Below are 21,577 nucleotides of genomic sequence, written 5' to 3'. Positions count from 1 at the left end.
ATTAATTTTACATGAAACAAAATTAGGAGAAATAGCAAGCATTAGGAAGACAGTGCCAAGATTCGAAGAATGTAAACAAGGAGGAACAATAGGCAGAATAGAGAGTCCTATATTAGCTAGGAAAAATCAAAGGCATGAATGCAGGCTGAAAGTACCTGCATTACCTGAAAGTATTGGACAGCACTACACATGAAAAGAAAGTCAATTTGGTGTAGTAGTTAAGGCGCCAGACTAGAAACTAAGAGACCAGGTGTTATAAACCCATTTTCAGCATGAAGTTGCTGGGTGACTTTGGACCAGTCACTCACTCTCAGTCCTTGGAAGGCAATAGTAAATCACTTCCAAAGAAAACTGTAGGGACTAGTCCAGCAGTAGGCAGGAATCAACACTAACTGGAAGCACCAAAACAAACAAAATACATGACAAGGATCTGTGTATCTTGGTGGATCACAAACTGAACATGAACTATCAATTTACTGACTGTTAAATTTATATGCCAACCATTCCACTATCAAGCAACTTGGGCAGCTGTGATGCATTTGCAAATACAAATGAAGTGTTAGGCTGCATCAGCAGAGATATAGTGCCAAGAACAAGTGAAGTCATTATTCCTCTATTTACCAATGGTTAGGCAATAGCTAGAATACTGCATCCAGTTCTGACACCGCAGTTTGGAAAGCACTTCAACAAACTAAAATGTGTCCAGAGGTAAGCAACCAAGATGATAAGGGACCTATGTAGAAAAACATATAGGGAATAGTTGGAGATTACAAATATGTTTAGTCTACAGAAAAGAAAATTGTAAGGAGGTATGATTGCTGTTTTCAGGTATCTAAAAGACTATCATATAAATGGCAGAAATGTTTACAGCTACTCTGTGAACAGGATAAGAATATTAAATTATGAAGAACTAGATTTTTGCTAAATATCACACACACAAAAATTCCTAACAGTAAGAGCTGTTCAACAATATAACAGACTTCTTCCTCTATAGAGTTTTAGACAAGAGATTAAATGACCACGTATTGGAGATGCGGTAATGGGCTTCCTGTACTGGATAGAAGCTTGGACTAAATTATCTTCAAGTCCTTCCTATCTTTCCATTTTATGTCTCAATAACCTGTGATTTCAGCAGACAACTATTCCAGGCCACCAGCTTTGTTCAGTTGCTCCACCATTGTCATCAATAATGGAAGAATTGGTGCTCCTGATACAAACGTTTCTGTTACTGGCTGTGTATGCCCAGATAATCATTCTAATAGCTTGCAGTTACAGCAAAGCAGACAATTTTATGTGAGTTCTCTTAGTGAATTCTCTAGGCAGTGGGGAAATATCACCCTATACAAGATGGAATACTAGTGAAAACTAGTGATGGCAGCAGTGATGCCAGCCCACAAAGTATTCATAACTTTAAGTGGCTTAGTCCACATATTAATCAATGAAATGAATAATTTACAGAATAAGAGAGAAAATATGAGTGACTGAATCCAAAGAATATTTTCATCCAACAAACAGGACATTCTGATACAACTCAATTAATTTATTAATCTCTTCATGTGTATTAGTTAAATAGAACTACGCAACTTTTCCCTTTAAAAAAACATAATGGCAGATTAGAGGGACATAATCTTTTCAGTAGTTTATTATTTAAAATTTCCTTTAGTAAGTTTTGAGTCTAAGGTGTTTGCTCCTAAATTGTAGCAACATAATAATTATACATAGATTTCAATATAATCAGATATGACTATTTTCCCCCTACTTACCTTATTATCTTTCAGAAAAAGTGCTAACATTTCTTCTCTCCCATAACGATAATCAGCTAATTTATACTTTGGCAAAGCTGGAGAGAGAGGAGGAGATGTCACACTCCCACCACTTGATAGAGCTCGCAGCCTAGAGGGGAAAGAAATCAATGAAACTAGGTATTTTGTACATGTAATTCTCCCGTTAGGACAATGGATAGGAAGATTCATGTCACACCAGAATACTTTTTCTTTTTGCCCTGTTTGGAATCACAAGATGCAGGCTTTGAGTCCTTTCTGGCAATTTCTGTAGAAGCCTGCACATTTTAAAACATACTTCTTGCAAGATACGTTTTGTTCCACCTTCCTTATTGCAAATATATAAAGTAAAAAAATTATATTATTCCAATATGCCTTGCCCTGAATTGATTGTGAGCATCCATTTTGGTTGCATATTCTATTTTTCATATTAGAATTATTGCCGTTTATTATTGCTGTTTTTCTTTACCTAGAATCTTAGGTAATCTGGGCAGTTTATTAACACTGCTAAATAAATAAATGCCAGTGAGGGTGGGCACACATCTAAATATCCTTTTTTTATGATGGTGAATTTAATCACCAGAATGTTTTTAGTATATTATAATAATATTTTAGCCCACTGTAAGAATAAAAATTTGGAGGAAGACTAGGGGCTATAATAGGTTTAGAGTCCATCACTCTTAAACATTGTTGCCAGACAGTAGTTTGCAGGTGCAAAGAAAAAATTGCAATTCTAAGTCTTTTCAGTAGATAAATAGCAGTGCTTATAATAATTTTAATAAAGCAGGAGAATAATTAGCTCAAGAGCAAACATTCTGATGCTGCAGTAATCACAAGCTGAAATGGTTCAGCTGGATTGATGTCCAATTGCACGGTATAAGTGAAGGACATGACTCTTGCTAAATAATTTTTTTAATTGTAGAAGGCTCCAAACAGGCCTCTATATAAACATGTGAGCCATGTGAGCCAAACACACTGGCAAAAAATCATAACACTGGAAGATTACTGAAAAGCTTCTTGCCCAATCATCATCATATCTGTTATTGGCCATGTCTGTTATACTGTATTCAACTTGAAATGTTCTGTGATCAAATATAGAAGGGCAAAAGATGAAATCAGTTGAACAACTTGCCTCCAGAAGTTGTGAATGCTTCAACACTGGAAGTTTTTAAGAAGAGACTGGACAACCATTTGTCTGAAATGGTATAGGGTTTCCTGCCTGAGCAGGGGGTTAGACTAGAAGACCTCCAAGGTCCAACTCTTCTATTCTATTCTTCTATTCTATTCTATTCTATTCTATTCTATTCTATTCTATTCTATTCTATTCTATTCTATTCTATTCTATTCTATTCTATTCTAAATGTGAAGTTGCTACAACTCAAGACAGACAAAAGCAATGAAACTGGCTGTTCTTAGTTCTAAACCTAAGAAGCTTTGACAACATTCTGTAGTACAGAAGCCACTTGAAAAACAAGTTACAATAAGTCCTTCAAAAAATCTCTACCTTTTTTTTTACCAAGCAATAAGATTAAATTGAATTAGACTTTCACAGTGTTGTACTAACATGCTCATTTCCCAGTCATTTCTATGTTATCAAATTCTGTCTCTTGGATATAACTTTTTTGAGCCTAGCACTAGATACAGGAAGATTACTATACTCTGGATTGGTTGGGCCTCCAAAGGCCTCATCGTTACAAAAGAGCCTAACAAAAAGCTCGCTATTTTTTCTATTCCATATTGAGACTTATATTAAAGGCTAGTACCAAGAACTTCCAACGGCATCTTGTAAAAGTTAGAGACTAGCTGAGCACGCAGAAAGCATTCCAGAGCTAACCTCTTCCCTTCCTTTATCTAGCTATTTACCTTCACAGCCTGATCTTCAATGGACTGCAGTGTTAAAGCAGCAGGTTTCCATCCTGTCTGCTGCTTTCCTAGCATTTGAAGAAAGCAGAATATAGACCTAAAATGTATATCAAATCAACTATCCTGAATATGCATATTTAGTCCCTTATAACTCTGCACAGAACTACTTTTAGTCTGAATTATTAACTTTAATAATGTGGTAAGATCAGGTAAGTTGTGTCTTAACTGAACAGTTTTTCAGTAATAAAGTTTGAAGCTTTGAAATAATCATGCACAATCATTATTTCAAAGGTTGAGACAATTTTCCAAACAGGTTTCTTCTCTTAAGTTTTTGTGTCCTTCTTATCATTCTTGGATTCTCTCTTCCATTTCAATGCTGTGCTCAACATAAATCTCTTAAATTGGATTAGCAAATAATACAAAAATATTTTGCTTTGTATTTTGACAGGCCAAAAACTACATAATTTTTTGACCTAAGCATATCATAAATGCCCCTATTTTTTAAAAAAAAGCTGATTAAACAACAAATTACATGATGAATTTAATAAATATATGTCTAATTTAAATTAAACTATGGATTTAAAAAGTTTTAATTGGAAGTTCATCATATAGACTGTTAACCAAAAAAGGCTAAAGCCTATCACTCTCAATTTTTTAATTGTAGTGAAAGTACACTCACTGAAATCAATAGGATATTTAGTTATCAATCCATGTTGCCAATGAGTCTACTTTAATCAAACTAAATAACCTGTTACTATATATGTTATTAATAGTAAAATCAGATATTAGTAATAACAGAATAATTGGAAGTTGGAATGGATTTTGGAGATCTTCTAGTCCAACCCCCTGTTCAAGTAGGAAACCCTGTACCATTTCAGACAAATGGCTGTCTAATCTCTTCTTAAAAACCACCACTGATGGAGCACCAACAACTTCTGAAGGCAAGTCATTCCACAGATTAATTGTTCTATCTGTCAAGAAATTTCTCCTTAGTTCTAGGTTGCTTCTTTCCTTGGTTAGTTTCCATCCATTGCTTCTTGTTCTGCCTTCAGGTGCTTTGGAGAATAGGTTGATGCCCTCTTTTCTTGCCCCTTAGATTTTGGAACAGTGCTATCATGTCATCACATTCATTCATTCATTCATTCATTCATTCATCAAATTGTGGGTCCCCATGTACAAAGTATGTAAAAAAAAGAAGTTGAGACTTTGGAAAGAGTGCAGAAAAGAGCAACTAAGATGATTGATTAAAGGCCTGGAGACTAAAACATATTTAGAATGGTTACAGGATTTGGGTATGGCCAGTCTAGAGAAAAGAAGGACTAAGGGGGGGACATGATAGCAGTATTCCAGTATTTGAGAGGCTGCCACAAGGAGGAGGGGATCAATTTATTTTCCAAAGCACCTGAAGGCAAGACGAGAAACAATGGATGGAAACTAATCAAGGAGAAAAGCAATCTGGAATTAAGGAAAAACTTCCTAACCGTGAAGACAATTAACCAGTAGAACAGCTTGCCTTCAGACATTGTGGGTGCTTTATCACTAGACATTTTAAAGAAGAGACTGGACAGCCACTTGTCTGAAATGGTATAGGGTCTTCTGCTTGAGCAGAGGGATGTATTAGAAGACCCCCAAGGTCCCTTCCACTCTATTCTGATTCTGATTCTGAGGATGCAGTTAAGACAGTTTCGGGCTAGGTCACCATAGGAGTGCAATCCTACATTTGCATCTGTTATTGTTCTAAACCACAGGTCTGCAACCCGCGGCTCCGGAGCCACATGCGGCTCTTTCAGCCATCTCCTGTGGCTCCCAGTCCTCTGCCATGTGCAGTTCCCCCCACCAAAAAAGTGGGACTAAAAAAGTTCAACCAATCAATTCAAATATGCAGGGTAGGTGCATATCTCGCCTTGTCTCCACTCTTCAGTCAAACCCTGTTCTGCACATGTGCGCATGTACGCACATGCGCACACATTTCTTGCGGCTCCCAGTTTTTCCTTTTGTGAGGGAACCAGTTCCGAGTGGCTCTTTCACTGTTTCAGGTTGCTGACCCCTGTTCTAAACTAACATACTGCAACCAGTATTTTTCCTTGAATCCCCCCATCAACCTTCCCAGAAGATATGTAGAGTTTGATATCCAATAATTTAAATAAACTTTCCAAAACTATTCTGCAAATCATTAGACCAGATGTCCCCAACCTTTTGGGTACCAGGGACCAGTTCTGTGGAGAAAGCTTTTTCCATGGACCGGAGAGTGCATGGTTTTATGTGCTACCTGCATCCCACGGATGGGGCTTTGCTTGTTTGTGCACACCGGCTGCTGGCATGCTGTAGCCCGGTACCAGTCGACGGACTGGGGTTTGGGGACCCCTGCATTAGACCATGGCTTTGAAAAATTTGTTGAATTAAATATCTCAGGGCAGAAACAATGCCACGGGGAATTAGGTAAACCATCTCAAAAAACGTATCAGTTACAAAGAGAAAGGCATTTAATCTTTTGACACAAGGTAGTTCAACGTCCAAAAATCCTGTTTAAAAAAAAGAGGTGATGCATCAGTTTAGGTTGCTTGCTCATTCCATGGCAACAAGGATGGCATAACAAATAAAATTCATGACATTTGCTATATAGGAAATCTATCAAAAATCTGGAGGAGATATTTTTTTAAAATACTCCAAATGCTCAGTTGGTTGCTGTCATGATAGAAGTATCATTTTCTTATATACAATTTTCCTTATTCACAACCACTTTCATATTGTCTTTCCACCAAGCATCTTTTTTATACTTCCTACTAATGTACTATTTGAAGCCTCACTGTAGATATTAAATAAAAGTCGCAAACTATTGTTAAATAATACAGTAACTATTAAAACAAAATCTATTAAAAGTATCATATGACATTTCCTCTGTTATTGCAAGAAATGAAGAAAGATTTAGTAAACAAACTGGAATTTTATCTTATTAATTTGCTGCCACCTTGTGGTCACTGTTTTCATGGCAATGAAATAAAAATAAAAGCAATGTTCAATTAGCTGAATATTCAACTAATCAGTCTTAGCTATTTTATTCCAACCTTGAAGCTTTGAGATACTTTTATAGGATAGCTTTATTCCAAACACAGTGTAATATTTACTTATTTATTTACTTACTTGCTAAGTTTCTAAAGTTGCTCAACTTGGGATGATGTATAACAAACACACTCCCCTGAAAACCCACATAAGTTAAAACACATACAAGATATAAATATAAAATACAAAAATAAAAATGATGACCACACAGTATAACAGAACAACCAAAAGGAAACTACACTCAATTGGCCCCTGTTGCCTGGGAGAACAGTCTAAATAAAGCATGGTATAATCAATGTGGCTTTGTTACCACATTAAACCAACTAACTCAGGAAATATTATAAGCATTTGATAGTTCAATGTCTCCTTAGGAAACTTCAAGGCACCTGGAATGATCTCAATGCAGCCACACCAAAAGCAGGTAGGAGGGATGCTAGTGAACATAAACTAATTTTCCTGGGGAGTATCAGTGCTCCCCCCCCCCCAAATGTAACAAGTATTGATTTTCTTAATTCCAAGACCAATAAAATATAACAATGGCAAAAAGCCAAAAAGCAGTCACAGCAGCCTTGTCTTTATACTCTTTTTTCTAAAACAAACTAGTTTCCTTATGAATAAGAGGCTGAAATATGATTTACCATGTCTTTGGACCACAATTAAAAGAAATCTGGTTTGCATTAAGTTTGCTTTGTTTTGCTACCCAGTATATTTATTATCAGCAAAGGAGGTAGAAACTTGTTCCAGAAAAAGGACAGAGCTTGCATTCCCAAGGCTGATTGCTGACTTTCAAAGCAAAATTTGCAGGGAGCCAGTTACATCTGTACAAGGCCAGTATGTTTATTAGTAACAGATGGAACAAAAGAGAACAGGGAAAATCTCCTGTAGAAATGCAAAACATTTACTTTCTGAACAACACATAAGGTATGTAACTCTGCCTAGAAATAAATATATAAAAATGCAACACTTAAATTAAATATATGAATTAGGCATTAAGCAAACAATAACTTTTAATTTGATCCAAGAAGGCGGATGATCTCTGCAGACATACAAATACAAAATGGTGCATTTGATGTGTGAGATTTGGGTAAACCCAAAATTTTATAAATACATCATAAGGGATCTAAACTAAAAACAATGGATTAAAAAAAGTTATTGAACCAGTTATTGAAATTTCAATCCAACGTGTAACTATTATTTTTTTTAAAAAAACAGAGACAAATTTGGAGTATTATTAGATAATCTCTGGTGAGAGTAGAATGAGGATGGTGCATTCATCTTTTCCTTACTTGACCTCTCTGCAGCTTTCAATACGATCAACTACGGTATTTATTATTTATTTATTTATTTATTTATTTATTTATTTATTTATTTATTTATTTATTTATTTTTGGGACTTATATGCCGCCCTATCTCCCAAAGGACTCAGGGCGGCTTACAACAATAAAAAACAACAATACAAAAATTAAAAATGAATTAAATAACAGCCCCAAAATAAATTAACTACAGTTAAAAATTAAAACATATTTAAAAACCCATCATCAATCCAGGTCAGCCTGATGGAAGAGAAAAGTTTTGAGGTTGCGGCGAAAGGACCGGAGGTCCGGGGCCATCCGAAGCTCAAGGGGAAGCTGGTTCCAAAGGGCTGGTGCTCCCACAGAGAAGGCCCTCCCCCTGGGGGTCGCGAGCCGACATTGTCTGGCCGACGGCACCCTGAGGAGGCCCTCTCTGTGTGAGCGCACTGGGCGATGGGAAGTCGTCCCCGGTAGCAGACGGTCCTGCAAGTATCCCGGGCCTAAGCCATGTAGGGCTTTAAAGGTAAGTACCAGCACCTTAAATCTCGCCCGGAAGACAACTGGTAGCCAATGCAGCTCACGCAGGAGGGGTGTAATATGGGAGTATCGGGATGCTCCCATCACTACCCGCGCGGCTGCATTTTGGACCATCACAGATGACTGAGGGTGAGCGGCACTTTCTCCAGGATTGGTTCCAGTTGATAGTGACTGGAGAGGAGAGATCCTGCCTTTGGTCCCTACTATGTGCGGTGCTGCAGGGTTCTGTGTTCTCTCCACTCCTAATCAATATCAACCCAAGGTTGTTTGGTGAGATGATCCGTTGCCATGGGGTGGGGTATCATCAGATGCTGATGATATCCAATTACAAGTAGTACTTGACTTACAACAGTTCATTTAATGATGGACCAAAGTTATGAGGACCTCATAAAAAGTTAAGAACCATCCTTGAAGTTACAACTGTTGCACCACCACTGCAGTCACATATCACAATTTGGGGGCTTGGCAACCAGCTCACTTTTGTAATGGTTGCAGTGTTTAGGGGTCAGGTGATTGCAATTTACGAGCTTCCCAGTCAGCTTCCAACAAGCAAAGACAATTGGGCAAGCAGAATTCGCATAATGACTACAGTGATTTGCTTAACAGCTATGGCACAAATGGTTATAAAATCAGTTATTTCATATGATGACTCACTTAACACCTACATCACTTAGGAAATTCCAGTCCAAATATTCTGTAAATTAAGGACTATCAATGTACATCTCTACCCCTGGTGAATTAATACTATACACGTCTTATCCCCCTATCTGGAAGCTGTGACGGTATGGATGTAGAACTATGGGCTTCAGCTGAATCCTGGCAAAACTGAATGGCTCTGGATTTTGGAGCCTGCTAGCTCTAGGACTATGAAATTTTGGTACAGCATGGGCCTGTATGGTTTTAGACAGGCCTGCTAAACAATCCGGGGGTCCTCCTGGATTCACAACTCTTGCACATATTTGTGTGGTAGTCAGATATAAACATTCATAGATCTGGGAGGGACATGTTACTCACAGTTACTCATGAACTAAGCACTTCATGATTGGATTATTTTAATGTGCTCTAATTGGCCCTGTCCTTGAAGACTATCTAGAAGCTTTAGCTACTACAAACTGCAGCTGTAGGAGCAGTTATGTGTGCTTATAAAACAGCACATAACATCTCTGCTCTATGAGCTGCATTGGTTGCCAGGCATCCTTTGGGTCCAACTCAAGGTACTGGTTTTAACCAGAGCCAGATAATTTGAGGGAACCACCTCTTCCGAACTGTATCTGCTTGTCCCATCACATCTGTCCCAAGAGAGACACACTGTGGGTCCCGTCTCTCAGTGAATTACTATACTTGGCAGGGCTGAGGAAATAGGCCTTCTCTGCTGTGGTACCCACCTTATGGAACATTTTCTTCCCTGAAGTGAGGTCAGCTTCATCTCTCTTTATTTTCCAGAAGTCCCTCAAGACCCAACCTAGGCTCTCAGAGAATCAGTGAGATCTTGAGGTGGCTCTACTGCTTTATCATGTTATGTGGGTATAATATGATTGTGTTTGACAAGTGTATTGTTTTTATACTTTTTTTGATGCATGACTTCTTGTGAGATGGGTGGCTATATAAATTTGATAAATAAATACTAACAACAATTTCATGTATACAGTATATTTGAAGAATGCTGAAAAGGGGGAAGGAGTTGAATGATGCAATGGACTCTTCAGTGATTCAAATACCAGCCAATTATTTTACTATCTGATAAAACTTGTTACCTATCAACTTTTTTTAGGATAGCAAGGCTATTATTTGTATTTCATTTCATTAGCCATAGTGGCACAGTGGTTAGAATCCAGTACTGCAAGGACTTCCGGTCTTGCGCCAGTAGCGCAGCAGCCAAGGGATTTCAAGGCTCCGTGTCCTTTGGCTGAATTTCTTCCTGTTAGGGGACCCTAAATGGGCCAGAAGCCGCCCTGAAGAACTGGCAAAGAAGGAAGTCCCATGGACCATGGAGAGACGGTGGTCAACCTGATCGGTCAAGGAAAAGCCTTCCAGAAGCCAACAGGAGAAAGGCCAGCCTAACTTCAGAGTCTAGCCCCGTGGTGGCGAACATATGGCACGCGTGCCACAGATGGCACGCAGAGCCCTCTCTATGGGCACGTGTGCCGCTGCCCCAGTCCTAGGCCTTCAGCTGGGTTTTATAAAACCTTTTCGCTTTAGGCCTCCACCACCAGGTGCAAAAAAAAAAGGTTCAATCGATTTCAACTTCTTGCAGGGGGGGAAAAAAGATCTCGCAAATTTGGAATTGATTATGCTTTTTAGTTCCACCCAGTCTGCTGTTACCACCACAGCCACGCCCACCCAATGGGCCACGCCCACCCAGCACCTGACGATATACAAGTGAGTTTTGGTTGCACTTTGGGCACTTGATCTCTAAAAAGTTCATCACTGGTCTAGTCCAAGGTACAAGCAACCAAAGTCAAAAAGCACTATTTTAAGCTGATTGTAAACAGCACAGACCACTGATTTTCTCTATTCTATTTATTAACTTTCCGGGGGGGGGGGGGAGAGAGAGAAATTCCCAAGAAGAAAAAAACCTCTGAACGTGGAGGGGGATTTTTGCACCACCTTTTTACTAATAGAAGCGGGAAATTAAACCTTTTATGGAGGACCAAAACATACAGAAATGAAATGAAATGAATATAAACCTAATTTGGATAAGTTTGGAACTGTTGAATGGTTAAGATTCTCATTTTAAGGCAATTTTTATTTTGATAATTTGAAAAACTGGTGCTGACATCTAGTGGTGGGTAAAGACTATGACAGCTATGGCTTTTATACAGGACTTGGCAAAATCTGGAAAAAACTAATCTGTGCTTGTGACCTTCAAAGCTATAACAATAGAGAACAGCTGTGACAAAAAAGAAAACAATTTGGGTTGCAGACAGAGGATTATAAACTTCAGGGAACCTTTTTGAACTATAAATATCTACTAAACTGTGACTCTAAAGCTATTTGCAGAGAAAAGAAAACCTCGATTCTTGGCCACTATGGAAAATCAGAGACTGGCAGAAAGAACTTGTCAAGAAAAAATAAATACCTTTCCAAAGGAGATCTATGAGATGCTGCAACTAATTCAAACAACAATGACTTCAAAACACAAAGAAATCCAAAATAACTTTGAAAACATAAACCAATTCATCTCCAATTTAACTTTACAACAATAACAAAATCCCAGGAAATAACAATAGAGAAGGAGCAGTTAAAACACAACTGAACACAAATTCGAGGTCAGAGATTCAAAGATGTATGATTTAACCCAAGTGGAAAAAAATTTACAAGAAATATCGGCTTTGGAAAAGGCAACTTATACTTTAAGACCGCAACACAAATTTGAGGATAAGAAAAAAGACTGGTCAAAATGGATTGCAGAGACATCAGGAACACCACTAGAGAGACAAAAAATGATAAAGAGATACAGAGAAAAAAAGAAAGAAAAAGATTTTTAACAAACGTGAAAGAGCAAATGCCTCTTACAAAGTTATTGTACTTGACTTATTTTTTATATCTACAGTGACACCAATAAGAATATGGAAAGACTCTTTGATTCAGCAGAATATACTGATTTAAAGTTATTGGGCCAAAGAAGAAGGCCAAAAAGAGCCTTGGTGGAGCAGCGGGCTAATGCCTCCTTAAGTAACACCAGCTGCCTGCAATTAGTGCAGGTTCGCATCCCACCAGGCTCAAGGTTGACTCAGCCTTCCATCCTTCCGAGGTAGGTAAAATGAGGACCCAGATTGTTGGGGGCAATTAAGCTGACTTTGTAATAATGCTGCTTGGGGGGGGCGAAAGCCCTAATAAGCAGGCATATACATAGAATGAAGGCTACTGCTAAGCTTGTAAGCCGCCCTGAGTCTTCGGAGAAGGGCGGGATATAAATGGAATTAAAATAAAAAAATGAAAATGAAAATTAAGAAAATAGATGATGGGACTTATCAGAAAGAATATTTAAAAAAGAAACACCTGTTTGAATATGGTTAAATAGAAAGATTTTGGATATGAATTTACTTTAAGAGGGAGGAGTCCCTCAAATAACATAGTATTCTTTCTTCTCTTTTCTTCTCTTATTTCTTGATATGAGTAATATAAGAGTTAGAATGGCTTATATATAAGGACATATTTTAGATATTTAAACGTGATTGATTTTAAGAAAATTACAATGGATTGAGGGGAAAATGTTCTGAATAAGAGTTAAAAGACCAGATGATTAGATTTATTAAATGGAATATTTAAAGATTAAATATATTATTATTTATTTATTTATTTATTTTATTAATTTAATTTGTATACCGCCCTTCTCCCGAAGGACTCAGGGCGGTGAACAGGGCAATACATAAAAACAAGATACAAAAATTAAAAATTATTAAAAAGTAATTAAACAGTGCCCGTAATAAATTAATACAAATTAAAAGTTAAAATCCGTTTATAAAATCCAACCCCGTCCCATCAGGCCAGGCCAGCTTGTTCAAAGAGATGGGTTTTAAGATCGCGCCGGAAGGAGCAGAGATCGGGAGCCATCCGGAGCTCGACCGGAAGATGGTTCCATAAATCCGGTGCACCCACAGAGAACGCCCTCCCCCTGGGGGCCACCAGTCGGCATTCTTTGACCGGTGGCACCCTGAGGAGGCCCTCTCTGTGGGAGCGTACTGGGCAGAGGGAAGTTGACGCCGGCCGCAGGTGCTCCCCAAGGTATTCCGGACCCATGCCATGTAGGGCTTTGTAGGTCATTACTAACACCTTGAACCTCACCCGGAAGACAACTGGAAGCCAATGCAGCTCACGGAGCAAAGGTGTGACATGGGAGTGTCGGGAAACTCCCAATACAACTCTCGCGGCTGCATTCTGTACCAGTTGGAGCCTCCGAGTGGTCTTCAAGGGTAGCCCCATGTAGAGAGCGTTGCAGTTGTCAAGACGAGAGGTCACGAGCGCATGAGTGACCGTACGTAAAGCATCCCGGTCTAGATAGGGCCGCAACTGGCGCACCAGGCGAACCTGGGCGAAGGCCCCCCTAGTCACAGCTACTATATGGTCTTCTAGGGAAAGCTGTGAATCTAGGAGGACTCCCAAGTTGCGAGCCCTATCTACAGGAGGTAATAACTCGCCCCCCATAGTGAGGGGTGGGATATCCTGAATATCCCGAGATGCCGGTACGCACAGCCACTCAGTCTTGTCAGGGTTGAGTCGAAGCCTGTTCCTCCCCATCCAGACCCGGACCGCCTCCAGGCATCGGGACATCACATCGAGGGCATCACTGGGGTGGTTTGGGGTCGAAATAAAAAGCTGGGTATCATCAGCATACTGATGATACCCAACTCCAAAACCACAAATGATCTCACCCAGCGGTTTCATGTAGATGTTGAACAGGAGAGGCGAGAGGACCGACCCCTGAGGAACTCCACAAACGAGAGGCCTCACGGTCGACCTCTGCCCCCCTGCCAACACCGACTGCGAACGTCCCAGGAGATAGGAGGAGAACCACTGAAGGACCGTGCCTCCCACTCCCAATCCCCTGAGGCGCCGCAGCAGGATACCATGGTCGATGGTATCGAAAGCCGCTGAGAGGTCTAATAGGACTAGGACAGAGGAATATCCCCTGTCCCGAGCCCTCCAGAGATCATTCACCAGCGCGACCAATGCCGTCTCCGTGCTGTACCCGGGCCTGAAGCCCGATTGGTACGGGTCTAGATAATCCGCTTCATCCAGGACCAGAGGGAGCTGATGCGCCACCACACTCTCAACAACCTTCGCAAGAAAGCGAAGGTTGGAGACCGGACGAAAGTTATTTAACACAGCCGGGTCCAAGGCAGGCTTCTTGAGGAGAGGTCTTACCACCGCCTCTTTCAAGGCGGCGGGAAAACTACCCTCACTCAAAGAGGCAGATATAACCACCTGGAACCAGCCTCGTGTCCCCTCCCGGGCTGCATAAACCAGCCAGGAAGGGCACGGGTCCAATAAACATGTGGTGGAGCTCAGCCTCCCCATAATCCTGTCCACTTCCTCCGGAGTTACAGGATCGAACTCCTCCCAGGTAACATTGACAAGACCGCTCGTGTCCTGATCGTCCGACGCTGCCCAGTCGGAGTCCAGACTGGTCCGAATCCGAGCGATTTTGTCCGACAGATGTTGACTAAACTCCTCGGCATGCCCCTGCAAGGGTTCCTCACTCACCTCCTGATTAAGGAGGGAGCGGGTCACCCTAAACAGGGCGGCTGGGCGATTATCTGCGGACGCGATGAGGGCAGCGAAGTAGTTAGACCTCGCCACCCTCATCGCTGCGAGATAAGACCTAATATGGGTTCTTAGTCGCAATCGGTCGGATTCAGATCGGCTGGACCTCCAACCGCTCTCTAGGCCCCGTCTCCGACGCTTCATCTCCCGGAGCTCCGCAGAGAACCATGGAGCCCATTGGGATCTGCGCCGGGTCAGGGGCCGCAAGGGTACAACTCGGTCAAGTGCCTCCGTGGCCATCCTTTCCCAGGCTTCCACTAAGGCATCTGCCGAGCTGTGAGCAGAGGAGGCAGGTGGGGACCCCAGTGCTGCCTGGAACCTCTCAGGGTCCATTAAGCGCCTGGGGCGGAACCATCTAGTTGGCTCAACACCCCCACGGTGGGGAGTGGCAAAACAGAAGACCAGCCGCAGGAGATGATGATCGGTCCATGACAGGGGCATAACAATTGGGGAGCCCCCACCAAGATCATCTAACCACCGTCCAGATAAGAAAACCAAGTCAAGGGTGTGGCCTCCCTCATGAGTCGGTCCATGAATTACTTGCGTCAGGTCCATGGCCGTCATGGAAGCCATGAACTCCCGAGCTAACTCAGATGCTCCTCCCAGTGATGGTAGATTGAAGTCTCCCAAAACCATAAGTTTGGGGAACTCAATCACCAGCCCTGAGAGGATATTGAGAAGCTCAGGCAGGGCTGCTGCTGCGCGACTAGGCGAAAGGTACACCAGCAGCAAGCCCAACTGCGCCCTAGGACCAAACCTCAATAAAAGAGATTCGCACCCGACTATCTGAAGAACGGTGGCCTCCTGCGGACATAAGGTCTCCCTCATAACCACAGCCACTCCCCCACCCCTACCCTGAGTCCGAGGCCGGTGTAGCACCCGGAAGCCTGGTGGGCAAAGATCAACCAGGGGGATACCGCCCTCTGGGCCCAACCAGGTCTCTGTGATGCAGGCCAGGTCCACATGCTCACCCTCAACCAGATCCCGGACGAGAGGAGCCTTATTAGCAACGGACCTGGCATTCAGGTACACCAGCCGGAGCTCAGGTGGCTGCACATCCCCGCTCCCAGGACCTCGGGTCGAAGACAGAGGGTCGGAGCGCCTCACCGCTTGTAAATAGCGGAGATGCCCTCCCGGAGGTCGGTACAGCCCTCTGATCTTACACCTGCTGCCATTCCCTATCATCGTGGGAATAGGCAATCCCACGACCTGCTCCGGAGCTCCGGAGGTGGCCGACCCCGGCTCCCTCTCTACGCGATCTATCCTGGACCTGGCCTGAACAACAGTTGGTGGATTACCCCCCATCTCCAACCAACCACAACCCTCCCCCCTCCCTAACCCTACAAAAAATTTGGCTAAAAAAGTAACCAGGGGCCTCTTATTAAATTTATATCTGAGGCCCCTGTTCCTGCCCAGCCAGGTAAAAAAGAATGGTAAATTTTTTGAAATAAATATGTATTAGCAGGGGAAACATGGACTTTCAGTAGTATACTATCTTTTTATCCCTCTTTTTTCTTGTCCTTTTTCTCCCTCTTTTTTTAGTTATATTTATACCTTAAGTAAGGTAAAAATTATGGGATGGTTTACATGACAAAAAATAGAATCAAATATTTAAATATAATTAACTTCGAGAAAATCTTAACCAGTAAGTAAGTCTTGAATATTGTCGGAAAAACAAATGTAAACAAGAACTGTAAAAGGGATCTATGATGAGGCAACCAGCATGACTAAATAGAAAAGAAATATTATATTGATGTGATTATTATTTGCGGAAATATTAGAAAAAAATTATATTCAATTGTTATCTATCAAAACAATAAGAATTGTATTAACTTAAGATTGGTAAAAGAGAACATTATGGGAAGAAGAGGAAATCAAGTAAAGCTATTATGTGGATTATAGATCATAGAAACCAACTGTTAGCAAATGTTTTTAAATGTAAACCCAGACAGCACACTGTTTACTGAATATTAAGGCGACCATGTTAAAAAATTAATAAAATATATTATAAAAAAAAAGAATGCAGTACTGCAGGCTCAAGGTTTGTTCAGCCTTCCATCTTTCCAAGGTCGTTAAAATGAGGACTCAGATTGTTGGGGGGCAATATGATGACTCTGTAAACAGCTTAGAAAGGTCTATAAAGCACTGTGAAATGGTATATAAGTCTAAGTGCTATTGCTACTCATTTTAGAGCTTCACTTTCTCAGCTTTTAATTTTCCAACATGGTCAGCCTAAGCCTTTCTTTTCTGATATATTTGTGTGTGGTTTTGCCAGCACTTCTGGGAATTCAACTCAGCTCTCTGCTTCACTCAAGGCAAATAAACTGTGATTCTTTCTTGGATCAAATTTTACTTTTATATTCTGAATGTCTGAGGCAGATGTAAGTCTCTCAAAAAAGAGTGAACAGGTGCCATGGGGTAGACATAAATGTTTTTCAGAACAAGAGATAGTAAGGGTTATGATTGTACCTTGTGTGTCAGCCCCTTTCTCTGTGGCTTATTTTTGTGGAACTGTGTCTCACTATACAGTCATGGCTGAAATTGTTGGCACCCTAGAAATTTTTCCAGAAAAATCAAGTATTTCTCACAGAAAAGTATTGCAGGAACACGTTTTGCTATACACAGGTTTATTCCCTTTGTGTGTATTGGAACACAACAAAAAAGGGAGGAAAAAAAGCAAATTGGACATAATGTCAAACAAAACTCCAAAAATGGGCCACAATCTTAGAACAATGGAATACTGCCATCAATAATGGGCCAACTTTGGCAACTAATTATGCCAACTCTTCTGCAATTCCCCAAAGCCCAATGATCACAAGCTTCACTGCTTGTGAAGAAAAGGCTACAGTCATTCTTCTGACTGTTGTCCAAAAGAAGAAATTTGACTGTTTTCCATGAGTATCCTTGAACATCAAGGCCTGTGTCAGTCAGAATACTAGCACTAGTGGGTGGCATAAGCAACTACACCAATCCTTGTGGCACCTGAGAATTTCACAAGGAGCAAAGAACGCCAACCCACAAAAGCAAGGTTGATGGTAATTCATCAGTGCTATTCTAAAACTGGCACTCCAAAAAGCCTATGGGAAAATCAGAGCTATAACTGCAGGCAGTCCTCATTTAACAACCATTTGTTCTGTGGCTGTCTGAAATTACAATGACGCTGATTGACTGATTATGACAAGTTCTCATTATTCTGTACATGACAGTCTTCGCCCCCACCCCCGGCTGGCATATGACTGCAATCTGGATGCTCAGTACCCAGTTTGCAATTCTAACATCACAGACAGCCGCAGTCATTTGATCCGAGATTTTTGACATTCTCTGCTGGCTTCCCAAAAGCAAAGGACCCACATGATGCTTGATTAATGGTAAAACTGGGACTGCTGGAATTGCTGTTGCTAAGTGCCATCTTTTAACATCACTCTTTAAAATCACATTGCTTAGCAACATCAATTCCACTCACAATTGCTGTCATAAACCGAGTACTACCTGTAGTTTTAAAATCTTCTGCTTTTCAGCTGTAGTATTATGCTTCTTCTTTGGTTCTGTTCAATTCAGAGACTGTTGAACAATCAGGAGCAATGGTATCCTCAAGATTCTTCTACTTCCATCAGGATGATGAAAGCAGCATTGTGCTGCAAGGTCCATCCCTTTTGATGTGCATAAAATATTATAATGGATATGGAAAAGGGGTGGGGCTTGCATTACCATACTTCTACTTTTGTTACTCTGTACTCCACCCCCTTTCCTAGAGACTGATTTAGAAGCTTTTGTGCTGTTCCTGTTTCATAATCTTGTTTAAACAAGTCGTAAGGCAAAAATGTATTGCCATGAAACCATTCAAAATAATGTGCATGAAATATTACAATATTCACAATCCACTAAAACTCGGCAGGATTAATTCACCTTAAACATCCTATGATTCCTATTTTTATCCACTTGGCCCACACTGAATCTGGCATTATAGCCTACTCTATACTATATAGTCTAAATTTGAATTGCCTCAAGGCCAATCAGTGTGTCCCAGAATCTCTTTGCCAGCTTGAATCATACCCTTTTTGTATTAAATATCAGTTGAAATCAGGTCTCTTTCACAGAATTCTACTCATCCATCTACTTACCTGTTTTCTTTTCTTTCTACTTCCCTCATTCTGGCCAAGCAGGCTTTTTTATTCTTTCTTATTTATTTTTATTTTGTTTTATTTAGAAAATTTGTATGGCCAGCTACTCACACATGGCTTATTGTCTGTTCAAATCATATGTCCATAATATGTAAGCCTCTACTTGCTGATTACCACCTTAAGTAATCTCCTTTTATTTAGAATGACAGAGAAAGAGGGCCCTCATCCTACTGTACATTCTGTGACTTTAAGAATGCACCTGACTAGCCTTATACAGCACAAGAATGCTGAATTAGATGGACAACTGGCTGATCCAGTAAGGCTCCCATTTGCTTTCTGACTACCGTGAAGCCCAAAACCACAGTCAGTTTTACTGTATTTAGATCTAATACACAACTGACTCATCACTTCTTTTCAGATAATGTACAAGCAATAATGAGAAGTAAACACATAGTAATGCACCAATCTCACAGGTTTCCCTATGTTGTATAATAAGGCAGGAAATAGCAAAGTGAATATCAAAATTTTCTTTAAGTAACAAAGATGGTTAAGGGAAAAGAACATTTAATTATATCACCACAGGACATCATACAAATTATCTGAGATTTCTCCAATACAGTACAACACAATTCAAACTAAAAATCTGATTTAGAATAGTCTCCCACCTGATACATTTTTAGCCCTCTGAAAGGCCATGAACCCTGGCTCTCCCTCCACAGCATGGTGTTGAGTTGGGGGGTCACTAGTGTGGATGGTTATGGAGCCTTGATGAGAAGGTACAATGTGCTTTATGTAATGTTTTCAGTAGTTGTTAGGAGCTGCCTAAGATCACTATGTGAGCTAGGGAGCCGTATAAATTCTTTAAATAAATAACCTACATGGTTGCAATTAAAACAAAAAAAAATCAACAACTCGTGTATTTTTTCCAAGCAGCCATTTGAAGCAATATATTGATAAACCAGCTATTATTAACATTCAAAGGGAAAATCTTTTGGATAAATAAAGAGACAGACACTTACCATTCAGGCCCAAAGTTCAGTGTCTGAGTTTCTGCTGCCATTTTTGAAAAATATTAACCTGAAAAACAAAGCACAAACTATGAATAAATAAGAGTGTATATGAGTTTTAGTGCCACCTTAGGCATGAAAGCTGCCTGAGTGACTTCGGGCCATTCACTCTCTCTTAGCCAAACCTACCTCACAAAATTGTTGTTATGAAAAAAATAGGAAGAGGGAGGAGTTTTAGATATGTTTGCCACCTTGAGTTATTTATAAAAATAATAAAGATGGGATTTAAATAAACAAAATATTCAACTTCATCAATATTCAGAGTTGATATTCCCATATTAAGGTAAGAGAAACCAGAAAGAGAGCTTGCAGTTCCTCCTTTTCATATAAGGAGAGATTCTGGCAACTGACTTTGCAGATCTAAGGAGCAGGGTGCCTACATGTGTCCAGTTATTAATTTTTGTACTTTGACTTATCCTTAATATTGTGGCCTATCCAGATGCAAAACAATATTGACACTACTGTGTCCATTTCAATCTCTAAAGAAACTAAATTATTTCCTTAAAAATGTTTATTCGATTTCCCTTGCCTCCCGCCCCCCCCCCTTTCAAAAGGGATCATTCTGAAAGCGGGTTTTCTCTACTTCAAAAAGATCAGATTTGCTGGTAAGCTGGTAAAACACATGGTTCTGAAAGCAGGGGGGAGGTGGGGGAAAGAAACAAGTCATCTGATAGGCAGCCCTGGTGCTCCAAAACAGGGGTCCCCAGCCCCCGGTCCGTGGACCAGTACAGGATGCAGGCAGCATTCGAAACCTCGCACCATCCGGTACACAGAATAACCTCTCTCCACGGAACCAGTCCCTGGTGCCCAAAGGTTGGGGGCCTCTGCTCTAAAAGACACTGTCTGGAAAAGTCCATGATGGAAGCTAAGCGAGAGTTTAGCGTGGGGCTGTCAAAACATGGGGCATTTGGAGCTCCATGGAACAAGCGTTCAGGGCTAAAATACCTCTTGGGTTTCACTGTGGATTTTTCCATACAGCGTCTGAGAGCAGAAGGCTGCTTCTTTGCTCAGCCATGTTGACAGCAAAAGTGTTGCCTGACGGAAGGACTGCACCTTTCTACAGTACAAGCAGCATTTTGCTCTCAAAGTTGTTGGGGGGAAAAATCCTTCATGGATCTAATCTAGTGCAGGGAGGGCAGGGGAGGGACAGCCAGCTCCATTGTGAGCCATTTAATGCAATATTTCTGAAAGGTGCAAAGCCTTTTTTCAAGTGGCATCTTTGAGAGCAACAGGAAGACTACCTGTACTGCTTAAATTATCAATCAATCAATCAGAATAGAGCTGGAAGGGACCTTGAAAGTCTTCTAGTCCAATAAATGCATAAAACACTTTCTCCACTAAAAATCTATCATTCCATTTTCAACATTAGCAAAGATGCTTCCTTTAAAAGAACTCACATCAGCTTGGAAGAACCCAGCATTACTCCCAGCATGTTCCATAATGAACACCTAATTTTTGCTATCAATTCTCTCTACCTTAAAACTTGGGGCAAGGATGGCAGAGAATGTTTGTCAATGTTTGAGTTAGGAGAGCAGAAGTAACTAACCTTTTTACTGACTTTGTATTCCAAAGCATATATAAAAGTTAAA

At 40.7% G+C, this 21,577-nt stretch overlaps 1 protein-coding gene across 2 annotated transcripts in view; it reads right to left on the bottom strand.

The window, feature by feature from the left end:
* GIGYF2 (GRB10 interacting GYF protein 2) overlaps positions 1-21,577 on the bottom strand; it is a 100,562-nt gene that overhangs the window by 65,127 nt on the left and 13,858 nt on the right. Inside the window, exons 2-3 of one of the 2 annotated variants that reach the window (XM_081328391.1) lie at positions 19,941-19,998; positions 1,764-1,893 (exon numbers count right to left, since the gene is read on the bottom strand). In XM_081328391.1, coding sequence (XP_081184517.1) covers positions 1,764-1,893; positions 19,941-19,981 — 171 coding nt within the window. In that variant the 5' untranslated portion in view covers positions 19,982-19,998. Of the gene's footprint in view, positions 1-1,763; positions 1,894-18,289; positions 19,479-19,940; positions 19,999-21,577 lie in introns of those variants that run through there. The other variant, XM_081328392.1, reaches the window with a different exon arrangement.

This window comes from Vipera berus (assembly GCF_964194415.1).
Source record: "Vipera berus genome assembly, chromosome: 5".
In the NCBI taxonomy this organism is placed as follows: domain Eukaryota; kingdom Metazoa; phylum Chordata; class Lepidosauria; order Squamata; family Viperidae; genus Vipera; species Vipera berus.
This window is presented reverse-complemented; position numbering and strand designations above follow the sequence as displayed.